Source organism: Phoenix dactylifera, chromosome 2, assembly GCF_051530095.1.
Source record: "Phoenix dactylifera cultivar Ajwa chromosome 2, Ajwa_hap1_PhDact_Kaust_v1.1, whole genome shotgun sequence".
Lineage (NCBI taxonomy): Eukaryota > Viridiplantae > Streptophyta > Magnoliopsida > Arecales > Arecaceae > Phoenix > Phoenix dactylifera.
Genome location: NC_143191.1, coordinates 8,645,335 through 8,666,144, shown reverse-complemented (window position 1 = coordinate 8,666,144; position 20,810 = coordinate 8,645,335). Strand labels below are relative to the sequence as shown.

At 41.4% G+C, this 20,810-nt stretch overlaps 1 protein-coding gene across 1 annotated transcript; it reads right to left on the bottom strand.

The window, feature by feature from the left end:
- On the bottom strand, positions 1-15,263 carry LOC103710936 (pyruvate, phosphate dikinase, chloroplastic-like). Its single transcript, XM_008796870.6, has 19 exons — positions 15,056-15,263; positions 14,733-14,966; positions 14,518-14,655; positions 12,359-12,521; positions 11,882-12,117; positions 9,764-9,892; positions 9,029-9,208; positions 8,268-8,405; positions 6,335-6,499; positions 5,879-6,040; positions 5,498-5,587; positions 5,010-5,148; positions 4,373-4,550; positions 3,869-3,998; positions 2,993-3,121; positions 2,635-2,772; positions 1,562-1,639; positions 1,344-1,435; positions 1-370 (listed from the first exon to the last, which is right to left on the bottom strand). Exons 1-19 carry the CDS (start codon positions 15,137-15,139, stop codon positions 328-330), a joined length of 2,646 nt encoding a protein of 881 aa, XP_008795092.2. The 5' UTR covers positions 15,140-15,263; the 3' UTR covers positions 1-327.
- Positions 15,264-20,810: the final 5,547 nt, after the last annotated feature.

The window sequence follows — 20,810 nt, the reverse complement described above, 5'->3', positions numbered from 1 at the left end:
TAATATAAGTTGATTTTCACAACATTCTAATTTAATGCTATCTCTGAAATACAAGCAGATAATGCAATTCCATGGTATTATACAGCAAGATGATCAACATTGATCATTGCATGCAGGACGAAAAAAGAGAAGTTTATTATTATGCTGGCATCACATGTTGAACACGGAATATACATTCCACTTAGGTTTAAGTTTCTTATGAACAGAACTAGGATTATTATTGGGAAGCACTTATTACTGCTCTCTGCAGTATATATTCTGTGCTTTCACTGCTTTTCAGATGTCGACCTGATGTTCTCCATCTATGTGCATGTCTTGGGGTCTTTTCTAAGTTGCCACTTGAGCTGCTGCTAGCCTGGCAATTGGAACCCTGAGAAGAAAAGAAGAGAGTTAAATGAATTGGATTGTAAAGAAAGTAACCAAATGACTAGTTTCAAATGATGATTGTTTACTTGAGTGTGCACATTTGAAAGAACTTTTTTTATTGAAAATAAGAAAACATGGTGGGGGAAAAACCAATATTTACATCGTAACAATTAAGTAGCCCACACAATCATGACATGTCCATATAACTCCATTTCAATGGGATATTCAAAAATACGTTGATATACTAAGTAGAGTGAAGAAAAAGGACTTGGTTTCAGAAAACAAAGTAATTTAAACACATTTTAAGAATAATTACCTGAAGCAGATGTAGAAGGGTTATTCTATCTCTGAGATATAATGTCTAAAGTTTCTTATTTCTCCTACAGGCTGCAATTTGCAGTAATCTTGGTATGAAGAACACTTAACTAAAATTTATAATAACAATATATTAAGTTGAGATCATGGAAAAGAATCTCATAATTTTGTGCTAGACCTACCTCCAACTACAACTAATAGAGTGACAAATTTGCTTTGTACTCATTAAGGTGAATAGCTATCGCTTCTTCATTCTGTATTTACCTATCAACTGATACAAAATACACATACAACATTTGCAATACTGAAGTAACATATCATGATTGCCTACACTATGCAAGTTCCTATTTTTTGGAAGAATGAAAAACAAAATGAATAGATTGAAAACTTTAAAAAGTTTTGTCTTAATTTATCTTTCTCTACTTGATTTTTTTTTTTTTTTAACATTGTTGGATCCACATTTATCTTGTCTCAATGTCTCATGTTTGCTCCATCTCTTTATTAGCAAGTGCTAAAGATACTTATTTCCACAAATGGTTCAGAAACGGTCTCCTAATCCCGCAAGTTGTTATAATAGCTTCATGCATAAACATTCTGAAAATGTGATGAATAAATAATACAAACTGTTTAAAATTGCAAAAAATGATAATGCAAGCAGAGACCTGAATGGGGAACATGAGACATAGTCCAGCCCAGCTTCTGCGAAAAATGCAACTGAAGAAGGCTCTCCACCATGTTCACCACATATGCCAACCTGTTTTACCAACCCAACACTCATACCCATGTAGAACCTCACCTTTTTTCTATCATAAAAGAAATTTATGTAGACATACACTCCACATTTTCATAAAGATCCAAAGCACATTCATAAACCACTTACCTTTAAGTCAGGCCTAGCTCTCCGCCCTCTTTCTATGGCAATCTTAACGAGCTGGCCCACTCCTTTAGTATCAAGAACCTGAAATTTCACAAACAAATAAATTAGTGGGTCATAAGCACTCCAGCATAGAAAAATAAGACTTATTTTGGTGTGAACATTGAATGTTAAGCATAAATTTTAAGGTAAACAAGATGTCCTCACATTGACCAAGGGTTCAAAAATATTGAGAAAATGAAGCAAATCAGAGAGAAACAGTTTAATGTTGTAACTATGTCCAACTTTTAAAAAATGTCCTGTTACTTAATTATTATGATTAGTCTCAATTTTTTGATAAAGCCCTTCGATGGCATTGTAAAGTGCACTGCAGATTGGTGTATAAAATAATGATTTTAATAAGATTTAAACAAAGTCTTACAAAGATTAAATGCAACTGAACTGTAGTTAAACTAAAGTGAAATAAGAACACAACAAAAGCCAAATGTAGAATTTAAGCTTCATTATGAAGGCCCTATAACAGAGCTTTTACTGGTTATAGAATTTCGAAGATTACAACCGTAGGAATCTCAAAACCTTCAAAGTTTCAAAAACTACTGGGTTTAGGCCAGCCCAGACGTACTGTGTGCTGTAAATTTTAAGTCCAAATACAGCTTAACATGAGATAGGCTTAGAATTCCATCTCTCCACCACCAATTCCATTTATGTTCCCCAACCACTAAGCCCTCACAGATTTGAAACAAATTTACCAACTGAAAAAAAAAAGATCACTTGTTCTCAATAAGAAAAAAAATAATATCCCCATGTAACTACACTTCATAAAATATATGATATGCCAAAAATTTCAGAAGCCAACTTGAAACTATGTTGCAACAAGAGAAAATCAGGGAATTGTAGGAAAAGATGAAGTCTCGGTTTTCAATAGCTTAGTGCCTCCTACATTGCTACTGGTCTTCACAGAAGCCATGTTATCCAATACATTAAAGTAGTTTAATCTATTATCTAGACATAGAGAGCCATGTGGATTCTATGAAGCCTATGCATATGGACTTTATAAGAAATACATGCAGTACTCTTACCTCAAAGGGATCATTTTGGAGGATACCCTTGGATAAATAGATAGGAAGAAACTTTCCAACATCATCTCTACTGTAACCGAATGCCATTTGAGTAAGATCATTTGTTCCAAAAGAAAAGAACTCTGCCTGCTCTGCAATCTGCCAATGACAAATTAGAAATAGAGTAAGGAACAAGGAATCAAAAAATGATAAGACATTATATGTGGTCTGAAAAGGATTTTGTTTCAGCAAGGCATCTACAGTTCAAGTATGCAACTTGATGAGGGTTTAATGAAAGCTTGTCTCTAACTAACTAAATCCTCATTGTAAATTATCCAGATTCGCCTCAAAAACAGACAGTTGACAGTCCACAACTGACCTCATCTGCAACAAGGGCAGCCCTAGGAACTTCAATCATTGTCCCCACTTTGTAGCTTATTGAGGTGCCCTTATCAGAGAAGACTTTATCAGCAACCTTTCGTATCAGACTCACTTGATGACCTAATTCCTGCCAATCAAAAATTTTAATAGTTGAAACTTGCAAAAATGGGCTTTGCATATAACATAATACAATCGCATAGAAACCCCATGCGGTGTCCTAAAATTCACCATTTCATACCTGACAAAGATTAGAAAATAATATGAAGAAAAGATGTATTGAATGGAAAATCATGAAACATACTATAATTTCGTTTATAACCTTATAACAGGAAATGGTTCTAGAATATGGAAAGAGTCTATAGGCATGAGAGTAAAAACTAGGCAAAAAATGGATTAAGGTGACTTCGAATGCGGAGATACTGATAAACCTAAAATGCTTCCATAGAGTCGATGATGAACTAGTTTTTTAGGAAATTTTTTTAATTCTCCAGTAATTTCTCAATATTTTCAAACTAGGGCAACCTTAAAGTGGCAAGTAGTTATTTAGTTACCTGAGTTATGCACAATGGAGGCATGGAAATAAGTGTTTGTGTTATATAACTAAAAGAGACAAATTGGTTTCTAAGTGTGACAGTTATTATTTCCTCGAACGACTCAGCACTCCAGAAAATTCAGATCATTTTTGAAAGTATTCTTTAGAAGAACATGATAGCACGGTCCTCTCCTTCTTCTTCTTTTTTTTGTAATTATGAATTATATAGCATGCTATCTTATAAAAAAGTGGAAACGGAATTATAGTGAATGACCAGATGGAACAATTCAATTACTTTCTTCAAACATTGCAAATGACAGGAAAAAAGAAAAGGGAGCTTACCTGAGGTGTTCCAACTAGAGGTACCATTATCTCTGGAAGAACTTTGACACCCTGATTGCTCATGGAGATAGCAGCTTCAAAGATAGCACGTGCTTGCATTTCGGTTAATTCTGGGTTTGATATACCAAGCCTAATAGCACAAGAGTATGCTGAGAATGTAGTATAAAATATATTTAAAGGTAAACAGTTTTTCCTGTATAAAATAACTAAAACACTGTAGAAATAAATTCACATGTGATCATTCAAACAATACAAATGCCTAAATACTAACGAAAAGATATCACCAAAGACATGAGCAGCCTCGCTTGAAATAAAAATGAATTCTAAGCATATATAAGGAGAAAATTATGAAGAAGAATCAGGAAAATCCGCATAATGATATGGCAAAAACTTAGCTATCAATGAGACATGCAACCAAAAGAAAGCAAAAGACACTCATAGCTCGATAAAAATCCGTAATAATGCATAAATTGCACCATTTTACAAACTGAGCAGTGAACAAACCTGCAGCCACGGAAACCAAGCATGGGATTTACTTCAGAGAGCTTTTCAACTCGTGCAAGGACTTCCTCTTTTGTCATGCCAGTGTCCAAAGACAGTTGATCCACAATGTCCTCAATGCGACCCTCTGGCAAAAACTCATGGAGTGGAGGATCTAATAATCTGATAGTCACTGGAAGTCCTGAAATTTAAAAGTTTACGAGTAATGATGTAAATGATTAGACTGGAACTACCATACCAAGTAATCCATGGGCTAATGTTAATCACATGACATGAATGTGTGTGTGTGAATTAAATGAGATTTTCACCCCATAAAATGAAGAAGAGAGGCAAAAGATGGGGGAAAGATGATGGATATCTGAACCACTATCTGTCTCATGACCTTCACTGACGTTATCAGCAGCTAGGATTTACATCTATGCACATGAATAGTGGGATCCTTTACAATATTTACTTGAGATAAGAACTGCACATTTGATTAGTCACAATCACGGAGAAATATCAATACTTGTTAAGCCAGACCATGATATACGAATGTTTTCTTTGTTCCCATCAAATCACAAGATACCAAATGAGCGTGGCAATAATTTTATGCATGATACGTGAAAAAACACTAAAAGATGCAATTTTAAGGTCTCACCATCCATAGCACGAAATATGCCTTCAAAGTCAGATCTCTGGTAGGGTAAGAGGAGATCTAATGCTCTTTGCCTCTGTTCAAGATTTCCTGCCATTATCATCTGTCTCATAGCCTTTATCCTTTCATCTGAAGCAAAGAACTGTGACACCATGCACAAATTAAAGAAAGTTTGTAACCATAGCTTCACAAAATTTTTGAAGTAGAAGTGATTAGTGCTCTGCTGTTAATTTAAGTATTATATTAACATAAAGTAAAAAATTCCATGAATCTATGCTATTAGCTTTATCCTATCTATGCACTAGTGAACCCAGAAATACTGCCATTTTCGTGGGGAACAATGAACTGTCTCAAAAGTGCCTAAGAGGTCCATATGGTTAACAAAATGGTCAAAGCATTTTCTTTGCCTCAATATGAGACTAGTTTCATTGAATCTGAGGATTTTCCATGACAGTCTAAATGTATGAAGTAAAAGAGAATGTTCAACTTACCATGTGCTCTGTCCTACAGAGTCCGATGCCTTGTGCACCATTATTTCTAGCTGTCAATGCATCTGCTGGTGTGTCTGCATTTGCCATCACCTAGCAAGGCGATCATTTCCCATAAGAAATTATGAAAAAAAATGACATGGTGTATAGAGGAGACATGAATAAATGTTGCCCGATCTATTGTGTGTGGAGAATTCACTTGCTTTGAACTGGGCAACCCCATGGACAAGCAAGTCCATGTATAACTAGAACCATCCTTGACAGTTGACAGAAAAGGGGGAAAAAATGCAGAAGCTTTCCTTTCTGATCCATAAGATAAATGTTGTTTCCAATTCTCAGTGGTATTCGTACTAGTAGTAGCTAGCTTTTACAGGGAATCTGTACCTTAAGTTGCCTTATTTCATCAACCCAAGGCATGAAGGTTTCCAAGTCACCACTAAGAGCTGGTGGAGAAAGTGGCTGTTTCCCCATGATTACGTCTCCAGTTGATCCATTCAACGATAGCCAGTCACCTTCCTGTATCACTTTGTCTCCAACCATACAGACCTAGATGGCAAAGCTCAACAGTAAAGAACTATTATATGACAAAGATATAGGATATACTTTCTCCTATATTCTCATATAAAAATCCCTAAGAATTATAATAATTTAAACGTTCATTGTGATTACAAATAGTATTGAGCCTTCATAGCTACCTAAAAATAGTCAGTTATTTACATGTATTTGCATCCCCTGGAAACTGCTCTTGAGGCCACAATGATGATTAGAGTCCTATATTTTTTCTTTATATAAAAGTACAAAACACTCACCAATAGATGTGCTCATAAAAAATTAAGTTACCTTATCTGCATCATTCACATGGATATCAGAGCAGCCAGATACACAAGGTCTTCCCCATCCACGCGCTACAACAGCTGCATGAGAAGTCATGCCACCTCTTGCTGTCAGAATTCCGGCAGCTGCATGCATGCCACCAACATCCTCTGGGCTAGTCTCTGTCCTCACCTTCACATATGAATGATGTAGCTAAGTGTTAAAAATGGAATTATAATGAGAACATTTGGTCAATCCATCTTTCTTAACATAACTTACATGACATGAACATCATTACAATCCCCCTAGATTTGATATTGTCATAGGTATAGAATTATGTTTACTAGAAACTAGAAGTCAGGTAATATGGACCACTATCACAAAATGCAAAGTCTATTCAATAAAGTATATAGAGTAACGCAATAGAATGATTAGGTAGAAGTAAAGGAAGGTAAAATCTAACCTTGCTGTATTTTGCCAAAAACTTAATTTTTGGCCAACTAGCACCCTACAGGCCAAAAGCCATACACTTTGATTTGAATGAATCGGACCCAACTACGCAGAAAAATTCCAGATGAGGGAAGAATGGGCCAAAACCTATACCAAACCACCATTACTAAGAAGGAAGCTTTCTAAACCCTTTTTCTTGGTTTTCCAGAATTTAGAAGGTGGGAATGAGTAGAGAGTAGGAAGTCTACTAAAGTACTAATGGAAAGATGGGCAAACACAATAGCAAATACAAATTAGCTTACATGAATATTATTAAGTAAATGAAATAAACTTTGTTTATTTAAAAGTGTAAATAAAGAACAAGCCTCTATCTGAGTTCCCATCCCTAAAAAAAGTTGAATTCCAGCCCTAAATTTTTGGGGTTGGATCAAAATTCCAGCTTTTAAATACTGGTAATTCACAAATATTTAAAGCCCATAAGTTTTAATTTAGTAAACATTGATACAAGATTCATAACACTGAAGACAACACAGAAGATAAACCAAGCATAGTTGGAGAGTCATAAATCCCCCGCACACATTAAAATGAAGTAAATCAGCTCATCAAGAAGGCTTAGTCTAACAATAGTTAAAGCAACATTCAAATGTTATTTCAAAATTTCATACCATAGAGTTTTAAAAGGTGAAAAACAACACTAAACTCAACGAAAGTGCAAGATCCTGCATCTAGATCAGTTTTGCGGCAAGTCAATGTTGCAACACATGGAGTGAAAGAACAGGGCACAGCAAGCTTGGCAAGGTTGAAAGCAGAAGTATAAGCAAAGAAAGTGAAGATGCTCAAGATGATAATCCCAAATTACTGATCTATTACATTTTGCAGATAGTAAAAAGTTGACAAGAATAAGACAATAAATCAATCATTCCTTTTGCTTTCCTCCCTTGATTACACTATACCTGCGTGAATGTAATTAAACAGATGAGCCTCTAAAGAAATAACAATTAGCCTTTTGTAATGGAAAGTAGTGGAAAGAAGAATTCATGATTTATAGATTACAGTAATTCAACTTCATAGGTAGAATAAAAAGATAGTGGAAATTAGATATTTAGGAGACAAAATAGCTGAGGAAGTTGTAATGGTTGTGCCATTGTGGCATATGTGGTCATGTTGATAACCATGGAGTGCAACAACTATGAATCATATTAGAAAATTCTAGTAAGAAAGAATTTAATCCCTATCTGATTATAGTATTGATGGTAATTTCAGCTAAAATTTGGCTTTTATTCTTCATCAACTAGAAGAAAATTTTGACGTAGAATTTTCATTAGGTAAATTTCTTATGCATATCTAAAAAAATCATAGCATAAACCCTCATAACTATCAATAAGAGCACATAAAAGATCAAAACAATGGCCCATGCAGTGTAAAATTACCAAAAACCAGCCCTAGAGTTACATAAAGAGGCAATACATCTTCATTTTTGTATCTTTTATTATGAGGGAAACTGAGTTACCAAAATGACAGTCTTTCCTTGGGCATGCCATGTTTCAGCATCATCAGCAGTGAATACAACCTGACCAACTGCAGCCCCGGGTGATGCAGGCAAGCCTGTAGCGATCACTTTATCTTTGTATGCAGATGGGTCTTCAAACTAAATAACAAAAGATGAGAATATCAGAAATTCAGCAATATATATAAGGACATGTGACTATGCTAGTCTTTGTGATTTCCAAACAAGTTCTCAGGCACAACCATGCGGGTGGACAAAAACAATCATGCCTGCATTTTTAAACATTGCTACAATATAAGACTTCAGTTTGAACCAACATGAACTTTTTATAGGTTGCATGTCTCCTATTCTGTCATAATTAATAATCATCAATAAAGTAACAAAATGTTGAAAATAACAATTTAGTAGGACAAAGTCTCAACATCCTTCAGTGCATAAGCAGTCAATGCTTTAACTCATGATAATTTACATTGCCATAAGTCATACAAATGTACCTGTGTATGTCCATACATTGCTGTAATGCTCCATGTATGAAGTCTATAAATGAATGCAAGAATATCCACAATATCCTGTTTAAGTGTTATATATATTGTTTACTCAACATGCTGTAGTACTGACATGTTGTAATTAAGAAATCCAGAAATCCATGGATTTATGTCATAAAGCCTCACTTCATTTTAACTCATTAACCTAACCAAAAGCCTTAACCGGCATTCAACCCACATTCATCGAAATGCAAGTTATTCTTTCTTTCAAAATTCCACCTGTGGATGCAGAAGTTGGTCCAGATGCCCTGGTTCTACCATCTTTATAGCAGAACGAGTATCAACAATGCCTTCTTTAACCATGTCAACAGCAATCTTGACAGCAGCTTTGCCAGTGCGCTTTCCTGATCTGCACTGCAGCATCCAAAGCCTATTTTCTTGCACTGTAAATTCAATATCCTGTATTATAGGAGAAAAGTCAGTTGATTTGCAAGTCAAGAAATACAAAATATCCATTAAATCTAATGTATCATTAGTTCTCTGTAGATTAATGACAACATGACCTCAAAAGATAACAGACAAAATTCCAGATGACTTATACTAGGGAAACAGATAACTGCACATTCGAGAATGAAAACACAACAATTGGGAGACACAACATAGATAGGCATGCACATGCAAACATACATCAGCAGGAATGTACACTTGTACGCATGCTCAGGCACACCAACAGAACATGCCTGCATGCCCGCACACAAGCATGCATTCATACAAAAGCATGCACATGGAGACCATGCTCACAGACATATATTTGATAGGGCCATGAAATTAACAATATGACTTTCATATCTTTTTAATAGCCTTTTAGCTTGTTGCATATTCTAAGAAAATATTTCTCTGTCTACGTATGTATAAATGTAGATATATGCCAGTACATATGTATGTATATGTACGCTTTTATGCATTCATGTATGCATGTGCTATCTGAGGGAGCTGTGAAATAAAGGATCTAACCATCATATCTTTATAATGTTGCTCTAGGATCCTACAATTCTCAACAAGCTCACTGTAGGCATCTGGCATGCTCTGCTTCACAACATCCAAATCCTGTGGAGTTCTGATTCCAGCAACTACATCCTCACCCTGTTTTATGAAAAGTCGATTTTATTAGATATAAACAATTACTGAATAGCAATACAGTCTCATCTTAGAATGATCTAATCAATGGAAATACTATTTTAAATATCAACAATTAAGATAATATTATAAGTGGTATCTAAAAATAACAACTGAAATGTATTGTGACAAACGCTATTAAGCATTGCCTTCCCATTTAGTTTGGTATTAGGAGGATACTGTATTTTGGCCTAACAGAATGGGAAGTCATCCACTTGAATGATTTAAACTAATGAAACTCATATTGGTACAAGTCGCGACTGTAAGATCATGGACTGTATAAAGGATTGTGCAGCAAAACACATCTAAACAAAACATTATGTCATGCATATTACATATCACATCATATATGAGCAGCAATGGTAATAATCATAACTATGAGCTTCTTGTACCTGATACTAAATTATTGTACCCAAAGTTTGGAATCTTGGAACCTGGTATCATACCGATACATTACTGGTTCAATTCGGTATAGCTTGGTATGGTACGTACTTTGTACCAAGACAGCTCTCGAGCCATTTTCTCATTTTTTATCCTAATACACCTCGGTATAGGTTGGAACACACCCCGGTTCACCTAGATACTTCTCGATACGAGTCGTTACGAGGCCTGTTCTGACTCGAATATGATTTTCGTACCGGTTCCAACCCAGTACGGTATGATACACCCTAACCGGGTGGTTTAGAGTGGTACAGTAGTTCATGGCTGTACTTGTACCTTTGCAATTATTAAGGCATGCTCATCTTACATTATGTTGGAGTCTATAATTGATTTATTTGGTTGATAAAGATTTCAAAGACATTGTGAAAGACCCATGCATTTGTTCATGAAAACATCCATGACATGCAATTGCCTCGATATTATGGATAATTGCTGTCCAACATCATCAAACATCTTCCAGAATCTAGCCGCTTCTTAGTGCTGATGAGCCCCTAAAAATTCATTCATGATCATCCCCTAAAAATTCATTCAATCTTCATAACTTATGGTTTTTCCTTTCAGAACATAATCAGCTACGGAGCATATCTATGTTGAGGAGGCTCCATGGAAAGATTGCCTAAATTTTTATAACTGATTACTAGCTAGATGTCAATTCTGTACAATCAGTACCTATTACAGGTCAAGTTTAGTCAAGAGGGAGTCCTTACATGAAAACAAGACCAACTATCATGTATGACAGCCTATGTTATCATCGCAATTTAAGCACATCAAAGCAAGAAACAACCCTCTGAATTTTCTCTAGAATTAAAGGCCTTTGCCTATCATCTTGAAGGCTTAAATCAAGCGCATCATCGACCAGCACCATCTTTATCGAGGTCATAGTTGTCAAGAACTAATATTCCTCCTTGTGTTCCACTTTGCTATAACAAGTGACTCTAGCACTATCGGCAGGATTCAACAATGTTGATGACTCAAGCTGTAGTCAAAAGTTTGAATTTGTCATAAGCATGATCGGTTCATGCCATACTTGTAGGTTGCTTTAGTGCTTCCCCCAAAATGGCATTCTGCCATAGTAACCAAAATGCTGTACAAATCGGTAACAATTCAATGTTCCAAAATCAAATGACGCCGATCGAGATCGAATTTCAACTTTATTCAACACTTCTATCCTCATCTTGTTTTGATTCCTCAATATACCCTCTATTGGCAACTTGTAGAGTTCTCGAGAAATATGATACCTATACTCTTCTTTAATATGAAATATGATACTTGGGATCTCTCCCCAACATATGCACTGAGGAGAGGGACTAAATTCCTACTATCATAACAATCAAGAGTTTGCATGCAAAAATCCAGCTCTTGCAGTAGTCGATGATAAATCTAATACACCAGTGGAATCACCATGCTCCACTTGGCTTTTAAGTTCATGAGAATAAAGATAGATTCTAAAGGCATCATGCAGAAACTAGAACCACAACTTTTCAACTCAGAGAATAAAAAAGAAGAGCATCAAACCTGAGCATTGATGAGGAATTCCCCATAGAGCTTCTTCTCCCCAGTGCTGGGGTTCCTCGTGAAGAGCACACCAGTCCCTGAGGTGTTCCCCATGTTCCCAAACACCATGCACTGGATATTAACCGCAGTCCCCTTCAACCCAGTGATCTGATTAATGCTCCGGTACTTCTTTGCTCGTGGACTGTCCCATGAATCAAACACCGCCACCACTGCCAAGTACAACTGCCTCTTTGGGTCTGCAAACAGTCCAAATATTGCTTGAGACAGCCATTCATTAATCACAAAGCAATAGGAGCAAAAAAAAAAAAAGAACATCAGAACCTCATTCTCATGTAAAGATGGAAAGCACATAACAAATTCATGGAGAACATGAAACTGGAACACCAAAACGTTAACAGACCCGAACAACTTAAGAAAAGGAGGAAGTAATTAAGTATCAGAAGTACCAAGGCATTGCTGTAAGTTATAATACTTTACCTGAAGGGAACTGCTCTCCTTTAGCCTGAAGGTATACTTTCTTATACTGGACAACGAGCTCTTTGAGGTCTGCGGCGGTAAGGTCGGTATCGACGCTAATTCTCTTTGCAGCTTTCAGGGCTTCCAGTTTCTCATCAAACCGTGAGTGTGGAATGCCCATCACCTCCAGTATATCCACCATCACAAATAGAAGACGCATTAAGGAAAGCCACCGCCAAAATAATCTATATGCTGTAAATTGCACGTCTTGGAACAAAATTAACTACTATTTATTAATAAACATATTTATTGGCTCTCTCTCTCTCGCTTGGAAGTGGCTCTCTTGATGCTAAGATTTTTTTTTTTTTTTGGTTAGTGGCCGAGTTACGAAGTCCTTGTATATGCACAGCTCCTAACATCAACCTCTTTTGTAATGTCCTGAGTTGTCTATGTAATGCTGAAGTAGCCTCTCGTAAAACAATACCACCGTGATCGGTCTGGGGTGGCAATTTACCCCATCCTGTAACTCTAATTCGTCGGATTTGTTCAAATCCTAATAGAATGAATTTTATGCAACCAAATCTAACCCTAAATCCGATTTGGATATATATAACTCTTCAAAAATTTTCTTCTGATCCATTATCCTATTTGCTCTTAAACATGAAAAAGCTTACACGCCATGATGTTTAGTTATTCATTTATTTAGTTGATTATTTTTTTAATTTAAAATATATTTATTTTTTTTTATTTGTTATGTTTCTATTATTATTAAAATTTTGTTCATATTATATTCTAAGTTTTTAATTTTTATTTTGTTTAATGTTATGTAAAATACTAAGATTTTTTATATATTTTTTTTTATTTATTTGATTTATATGAATTTTTTTTTTAGTACAAACAAACAATGGCTTACCGAACCCATACTCAATCTATTAATATTATATAGGGCCTGGACTTAATTTTTAACGTAGATGAATGGTGCCAGAATCTGGAAAGTGTTTATAGGTTGCTATAGAACAACGTCAAACATGAACCTACAAGCCTACCATCTACTGTACCTTGGGATGACTCATTTGGACCGTGCAACAGACCTAAACCATGCTTTGTTAAAAGACTTGCCACTTTAATAAGATGGAGATAATAGCTAGGACTATATATCAGGTCGGCCTTGTGGCAACCGCCGGGCTGGGAAATAGATTATCAACCCAAACTGGATTCATCTAATAACAAACTTGATGTTTATTAAACAGGTAACCTGGTCATGTTATGTCAAGACATATATGCTCTGAGAAAATAATGAATCAAAGTCCAACACATGCAATAAACAAATCAAAATCAGAAATTCAAATCAACTTGTTTATTAAAGAGTTAACTTGCATAACCCAAACAAGTTAGATTGCATAAATTTGACTTATAATTAAATAGATTAAATTAGGTCACACAAGTTTAGACTTTAAACTCGAGCACAGCCCGTTCAATAAACAGATTAGGCAGTTCGATCTATTTATAAGTTAAATCTATTTATGTTTAACCTAAACTTGTGTAATGAATCTATATTCAGTTAGCGGGTTGGATAAAGATTGCCTCCCCTACCATACTACATGGCAACAATATGGGTGCTTTTCAAATCCTCTTGGGCTTGAGATATTTAAGGCCCAATCTCCACATGTTATCATATACTAACTCCATTAAGAAAATATTTGATTGGAGAAAGTTTCATTTCAATTTCAATTTCGAGAGAAATGGAGAAGCCCCAACCCTCCGAACCCAATTCCGACTTTTTCCTGGTATTCAAATTTCATTCCAATTTCAATTCCAATTCCAGCTACGAACCAAATATACTAGAGAATTTGACCATTCTGATTGTAATTATGATCACGAATCGATCACATCCTAAGGGTAGACCAATTAAGCCATTGCTCGAGGAACTAGAGTTTTGCTAATTAGGGTTGATGCAAGGGATGGCATCAGTTACAACCGAACTCCAAGCTTCCGTCCAAGTGACAAAAGAGGTGGTTATGCCTCTTTGTCATTTCCCCCGTTGGGTCAACCAATGTAATTGGCTAAAAACAAGAGTGACCAAAAAAAAGCAACCTGTATATTTTATTGGCGATGCAAGGAAACAAACAAACTAATCAACAAAGAGACAAAAACGGGGGAGAAATCCGAAATCCACTCACCACGTCGCCAAACATATCCAAAAATCGCCGGTACGAGTCGTAAGCGAAACGCTCCCCACTTTTGGCCGCAATCCCGGCGACCACCTCGTCGTTGAGTCCCAAGTTCAGCACCGTGTCCATCATCCCCGGCATCGACACCTAAATTTGTTCGACCAAAATTAACCATCAAACCCACAGCCATCCATGCAACAAGGATCAGATGGTTGTCGACATACCGCAGCACCAGATCGGACGGAGAGGAGGAGGGGCTTGGAGGGATCGCCGAGACGAGCTCCCATGTCTTCCTCCACAGCATGCAGTTCTTCCAGTATCTCCTCCCAGAGGCCTGGCGGCAGCTTGTGGCCGTTCTCCTGGTACTCTCGGCAGGCCTCCGTCGATACCGTCAGCCCCGGCGGCACTGACAGCCCAATTCTCGCCATCTCCGCCAAGTTTGCTCCTTTGCCACCCAACTGTTCACAGAGTTAATGTATAAGCAAAGATCTAGAAGGGAACAGCAAGAGTGTTTGGAAGAGGAGGAGGGATCGATAGATGGTTATACCAAGGACTTCATGCCTTTGTGGCCTTCGCTCTTGCCCTTGCCGAAGATGAACACTCTCTGAGAATGGTTTCTAGAGGGAGCCATCAGTTGAAAGAGAAGATCGAAGAACTACAACACAAAAGGAGATAGAGGTTTTTTCAAGGTTTTGGATGGGTTGAGGACTTCTCTTGTCCTCCATATTTATAGTTAGTGATGCCTGCATGCTGCCAAGTGCAGCCAAGACCTGAAAACTAGTGGGAGACGAGAACAAGACCTACAGTGCACCTGCGACTCGGTCCATGGCGTGGAGTTCTTGTATTTATCCGGGTTAAATTGATGAGGATATGAAAAAGAGAAACAGAAAAAGATGGAGGCTAGCATATAATAACTGAGTGAGGTAACAAATAATTAATGCATTAACAAGCAGTGGGTTGCAAACATAAATTACGTTGCATGCACTGCCACAAACATACGTGGTGGCATAATGTGTTGCCACTATGAAAATGCTTTTGGAATTTGGGGTTTTCTAATTTATTGAAAAAGATTGAGGGAGTTAAAAAGTAAGGTTGTTTGAGTCGATTTCGTGCTCAAATGCTACTTGTATGCTTTTCTATTACTGATCGATTTCTTATAAATAAATTATTTAAATAATTCTTAAATGATAATTTTAATTAATGATCGAGATTCATCTTCTCTATGAGAATGGGGGCCATCCCTGCACCGCTTCATCATCTTCTCTTCCTTGATTCTGCTGGCTGTATCCATGCTAGAATGGTATGAGCAGCCGTTGTATCCAAAAAAAAAAAAAAAGAAAAAAAAAAGAAAGAAAGATCGAGATTCAAGTTCTGAGAAACCAAATTTAGACACTTCCAACATCTATGAGGAAAACCAAACTCTTAATTGGTCAAACAAGTTCTTTGGGCATACGACACTAACATAGTTACTAATTATTTAACCACCTCTGTTCTTTAGCTCCATTTCTTGGGAGTCACAAGAGTTCTCTCATGCCACGAGTCAATTTTTTGTGTGGCCAAACAAGCAACCATAATGTTATTTGGTTAGCTGCTTTATTTACATTTTGATTCTGCAAGAGAGGATTACTGCGGATTATTCTTCAACAAGAAGTAGGTACTAAGACTAAGGAGTCACTTTATGCCCTATTTGTTGATAATAATCAATAATGACATGTTGGAAATTTTGTTTGCCCTTGGAGATCCACTTGAAGACGGGCTAGCCCAAATCTGATCCATTCTTTGGGTCAGGTTGGGCTAATGTGTATCTTACTAGGATTTGGGTTCAGAATGGAGGTTACCCCCCAATTAGGCTGAAGGCTTGGGCAATCTATCCTAATTCAAATCAACCAAACATGAATCTGTTCCAGAGGTCACCTAACATGTTCTAACCTGAAACTAGCATGAACTAAATAAGCAGCTCTATGATAGATATTCCAAACCTATTAACTTGATTAATGGTCAAAGCACATGACATGTCCCAAATTGACCTAACCTAGCCAAACTGAAATATATACCTGTTGCTGGTGGTCCAAACCGAGAACGATTGGCACAGCGGTGTGAACGGGGTTCCGTTCAAGTTGCCTTGGTTGGTGTTGATTGCGCTCCACCTTCCACCGGAAAACCTGCAAGCAAGCCTCGCACCACCACTGGGGTAGTGGGGGCCCTCCGACGATCAAGTCAGAGGAGATTGGAGGAGAAGGAGAGATAATCGTAGCAAGTAAGAGAATGCACTGGAAGTTCTTGCTTACCTCCCCCCTTTTCCCCCCCGCCGCATATATACTAGGCTGGGGGGTCCTTCTGGGGGGTTGGTCATCGTGTGGCACGATGGAGTTGCCACTGACATGGCCGTTACAGGGCGTCGTGGGGCAGCGCTAGGTACGGCCATGACAGGGCGTAGTGGAGCTCCGCTTTGTACGGCTGTTACAGGAGATCGTGGAGCAGCGCCGGATACGACCGTTGCAGGGAGTAGTGGAGCAGAGGGTCGCGGCGTGCTTCAGGGGAACAGCCTGTCGTTGTCGAGAGATTGCCGACTCGGGGTCGGACTGCTGGATCAAGGGGCAGCCGACTCGGGGTCGGGCTGCGAAGCCGAAGATATCCGACTCGTGGTCGGGTTACTGGATCAAGGGGCAGCTGTAGTCTTCTTGGGCGCGCGTGCCGGTCACGTGGGGCATGGTGGCTGAGTTCCCCCGTAACAGTAGCCCCCCACTTCCGAGCCTGGAACCGGAAGGGGAACGGGTGAAGGAAGTGATGCTTCGAGATTGCCGCCATCCCTCGGAGAGGCGCGCGCGCTTCGAGCTCCCCGCCTTCTTTATGGCGTATGGCGGTTGTTGCTGACCTGGCAGTCTGAGGATTTCGGCGGACATCCTTCCTTAATGGCGTCGATTCGCCTTTGGGGCGCGAGCGACCCTTCGGCAGCCAGGCGTCCTCTGGCGTCACCGAGGTGTCACCCACCTTTCCGCCTATTTAACCGAGGGTCCTCCTCCGTCCGCCTTTCTCTTTACAGACATCTTCGAGTTTCTCCTTTGCGCTGCCGTCATTGCCGTCGGACTGTTCGCTTGCTCCTCCTTTGACGCTCTCGGAGCCGTTCTTCCTTCTCTCCCGGTGAGTTGCCCCATTCTTCTACTTAGGGCTCTCCATACTTTCTCCTTTTGTACTAGTGTACTCCAGTCGTTCCGGTCTCTTCCCCCTTCTTGACCCCGTCTTGACCGTAGATTTATTGGCCATTAAGGATGGGCGAAGTGAGAGCAGACTGCATTAAGTCGGAGCTGGTCGCCGAAAACTTAGATAGATTCGTGGCTCGGTACCACCTTCCCGAAGCCTGCAACGTTACGCTCCCGGGGCCTGAGGAGAGGATGTCCCATCCTCCTCCAGGGAAGGTCGCCATCAATGAGGGCATCCTCCAGGCCGGATTCCGCTTTCCCCCTTCGGACTTAGTCGTGCAGGTGCTCCGGGATTTAAGAGTGGCGCCGACGCAACTGGTGCCGAACTCGTGGCGCGCCCTGACGGCCTTCCAAGTTCTCTGCCGCATGCACGAGGTCCCCGCCACCCTGAATGTCTTTTGGGAATGCTATAGCCTGAGTAGCCACCCCCAGGACAAAGGGTGGTGGTGCTTTGCGGCGCGGCGAGGGTGCGGCCTCGTCAAGGAGGCTCCTTCCTCCATTCACGGCTGGAAGGAGCGTTTCTTTTTCATTGATGTGGATCCCTCTTGGGGAATCAGGGCGACCTGGGAGACGCCGATGAAGTCCCCGATCGGCCTATCGAGGCTGTCGAGGGAGGAATCCGATGGCGTCGCTGTCTTGAGGGAGTTGGTTGCCAAGGGCCGGCTCCCCCCGGTGGCCCGCCTTATTTCCGAGGATACCTTGGTGAATGTCGGTCTGAGCTCGGTCCCTGCCGACCGTGAGCCCGCCACCATTTCTTTTTTTGACTCTTTTCTCCTCTTTCGTCTTGTTCTTTCCTTCGGTTTCTCAGCCTCCGACCATCTCGTCCCTGTTGCAGAGATTGACGACGTCATGCGGTCGGACAAGGGACCGGCTGTTGGTAGGTCGTCCCTGCTGGAAGCGGTCCGGAGGAAGAAACGACCTCCTCCGAGTGGGGCCCCACCGGCGAAGAAGTCCCGCAAGGAGGAGACTCCAACGCCGACCAACGAGTCCGGGCCCACCGATCAGGGGGACGCCGCGGGCGCGGACCGGCAGCTGACGCTGTATCAGCCCTCCAGTGGTGAGACTGCCGCTATTCCGGAGGTATCATCCGAGCCCGCTCGAGACGGACGGGTCGGACGTGATCGGTCCCCAGCCCGGCCTTCGACTCGGTCGGCTCCGGATGATACGAGGAGGGACGCGCCGAGGCCCCAGCCGAGCGGGACCCTGTCAATTCCTGGAGCGACCCCCGCCCCGAGCACGATCAGCAGGACTCTTCCCCAGGCGATGGATAAGGGTAAGACTGCAGAACCACCGTCCGGCTCCGGGGAGAAGTCGGGGTCGGCCTTCACTTCCGACGGCGCCCGAAACCTCATCGAAACGGTGCTGCTGGAGAAGGACCGTAGGCAGGTCCGGGAGATGAGGGTCCCTGACGTCGGGGCTGCCAGCTGCGTCTGTCTTATGTCGGTGAGTGTTCTTCCGGCCGCTTTTCATCATTTATTAGCTCTGTTGATCTCCGCCTGACGCCCTCATTTTTCCTATCTCTTAGCTCGCCCAGTATATGATCCGTCTGGAGGAGTGCTATAAGGAACAGGCGGGGCTTCTGGCGAAGGCCGAGGACCGACTGAAAGCAATGGAAGAGGGAGGCCAAGCTGCGGCGGGGAGGACGACCGGGGACCTCGAGGCGAGGCTCCGGGAGGCCGATGAGCGGGCACTCGGCTTCGCCACCCTCGAGAAGCAACTGTTGGAGGCTCAGGAGCAACTCAAGGTTGCCTCGGGTCTCGAGGGCGAGATCAAGAAGGCGGAGGAGCGGGCCGAGAAGCAGTCCCGGAAGGCTGCGGACTATCGAGAGAGGTGGGAGAAGGCCCAGCGGTCTGCCGACAACGCCCGCAACCGAACTCGGTCTCTTGAAGTCAAACTGGGCGAATTGGAGTCGGCCTTGGAGAAGTCCCGCGCGAACGACCAAGAGCTTCGTTCGCGCCTGGAGGAAGCTGAGGCCGCCCGCACTGCTGCCGAGGCGAAGCACAAGGAGGCTCAGGCTAATCTGCTGAGGGTCTCCTCCGAGGCTGACGACCGGATTGTGGCGAAGGTCTTGGAGGCTAAAGCTCAGATTACGGAGCGAGCAGAGGCGGCGCTGGCCGAGAAGAGTGCGGAGATCGGGCGTCAGGCGGTGCAGGCTTATCGTCAGTCCGCCGAGTTCACCCGTGACATGTCGGAGGCGGTACGGGCCTATCGTCAGTCTGACGAGTTCGTCCGTGACATGTCGGACGCGGGGTCCGACTCCTTTATTTTAGGCTTCGAGGAAGGCCTGGCAAGGGTGTCAGCTAAGTACCCCGAAGTTGACTTGAGTGGGATCTCCCTTCTCGACTCTTCTCCGGCGCCATTGCCTGCTGACTCTCCAACCGCCTCCCTACCTCTTGCGGACGTGCCCGTCGTTCCCGACCCGGAGGTTCCTCCAAGCTGACCTTCTGTACCCTTCGTTGTCCTTTTCTTTGTATGTCGGCGTTTTGCCAAGTTGTATGGGTCTCGGCCCTGAAACAATGAAAGTTAATGCAAGTTGAATGTTTCTTCATCTCACTTTCGTCCTTTTTCTTTTTAACTCTTGGTAGCATCTCGCCGACTCCTGACTCTTGAAGTTCTTCCGGCGCTAGGCCAGGCATCCGAGGGTTAGGCCTCAGGAAATTCTTCCGGCGCTAAGCCAGGCATCCGAGGGTTAGGCCTCAGGAAATTCTTCCGGCGCTAAGCCAGGCATCCGAGGGTTAGGCCTCAGGAAATTCTTCCGGCGCTAAGCCAGGCATCCGAGGGTTAGGCCTCAAGAAATTCTTCCGGCGCTAGGCCAGGCATCCGAGGGTTAGGCCTCAGGAAATTCTTCCGGCGCTAGGCCAGGCATCCGAGGGTTAGGCCTCAGGAAATTCTTCCGGCGCTAAGCTAGGCATCCGAGGGTTAGGCCTCAGGAAATTCTTCCGGCGCTAGGCCAGGCATCCGAGGGTTAGGCCTCAGGAAATTCTTCCGGCCCTAGGCCAGGCGTCCGAGGGTTAGGCCTCAGGAAATTCCGCTCGTTGGTCGGTCAAGGCTGGCGCGAGCCGAGGCGACCGGTCGGGGCTTCAGGCTAGTCTGCTCCCGGGA

What these genes read in the sequence shown, in the direction of transcription:
- LOC103710936 (XM_008796870.6), bottom strand. Translation starts at nt 15,139, where the DNA reads ATGGCTCCCTCTAGAAACCATTCTCAGAGAGTGTTCATCTTCGGCAAG. An exon ending in AACATTATAAAGATATGATG is followed by an intron (nt 9,209 to 9,763) that starts GTTAGATCCTTT and finishes CCTATAATACAG; the next exon opens with GATATTGAATTTACAGTGCA. An exon ending in AAGGAAAGACTGTCATTTTG is followed by an intron (nt 6,500 to 8,267) that starts GTAACTCAGTTT and finishes TCATATGTGAAG; the next exon opens with GTGAGGACAGAGACTAGCCC.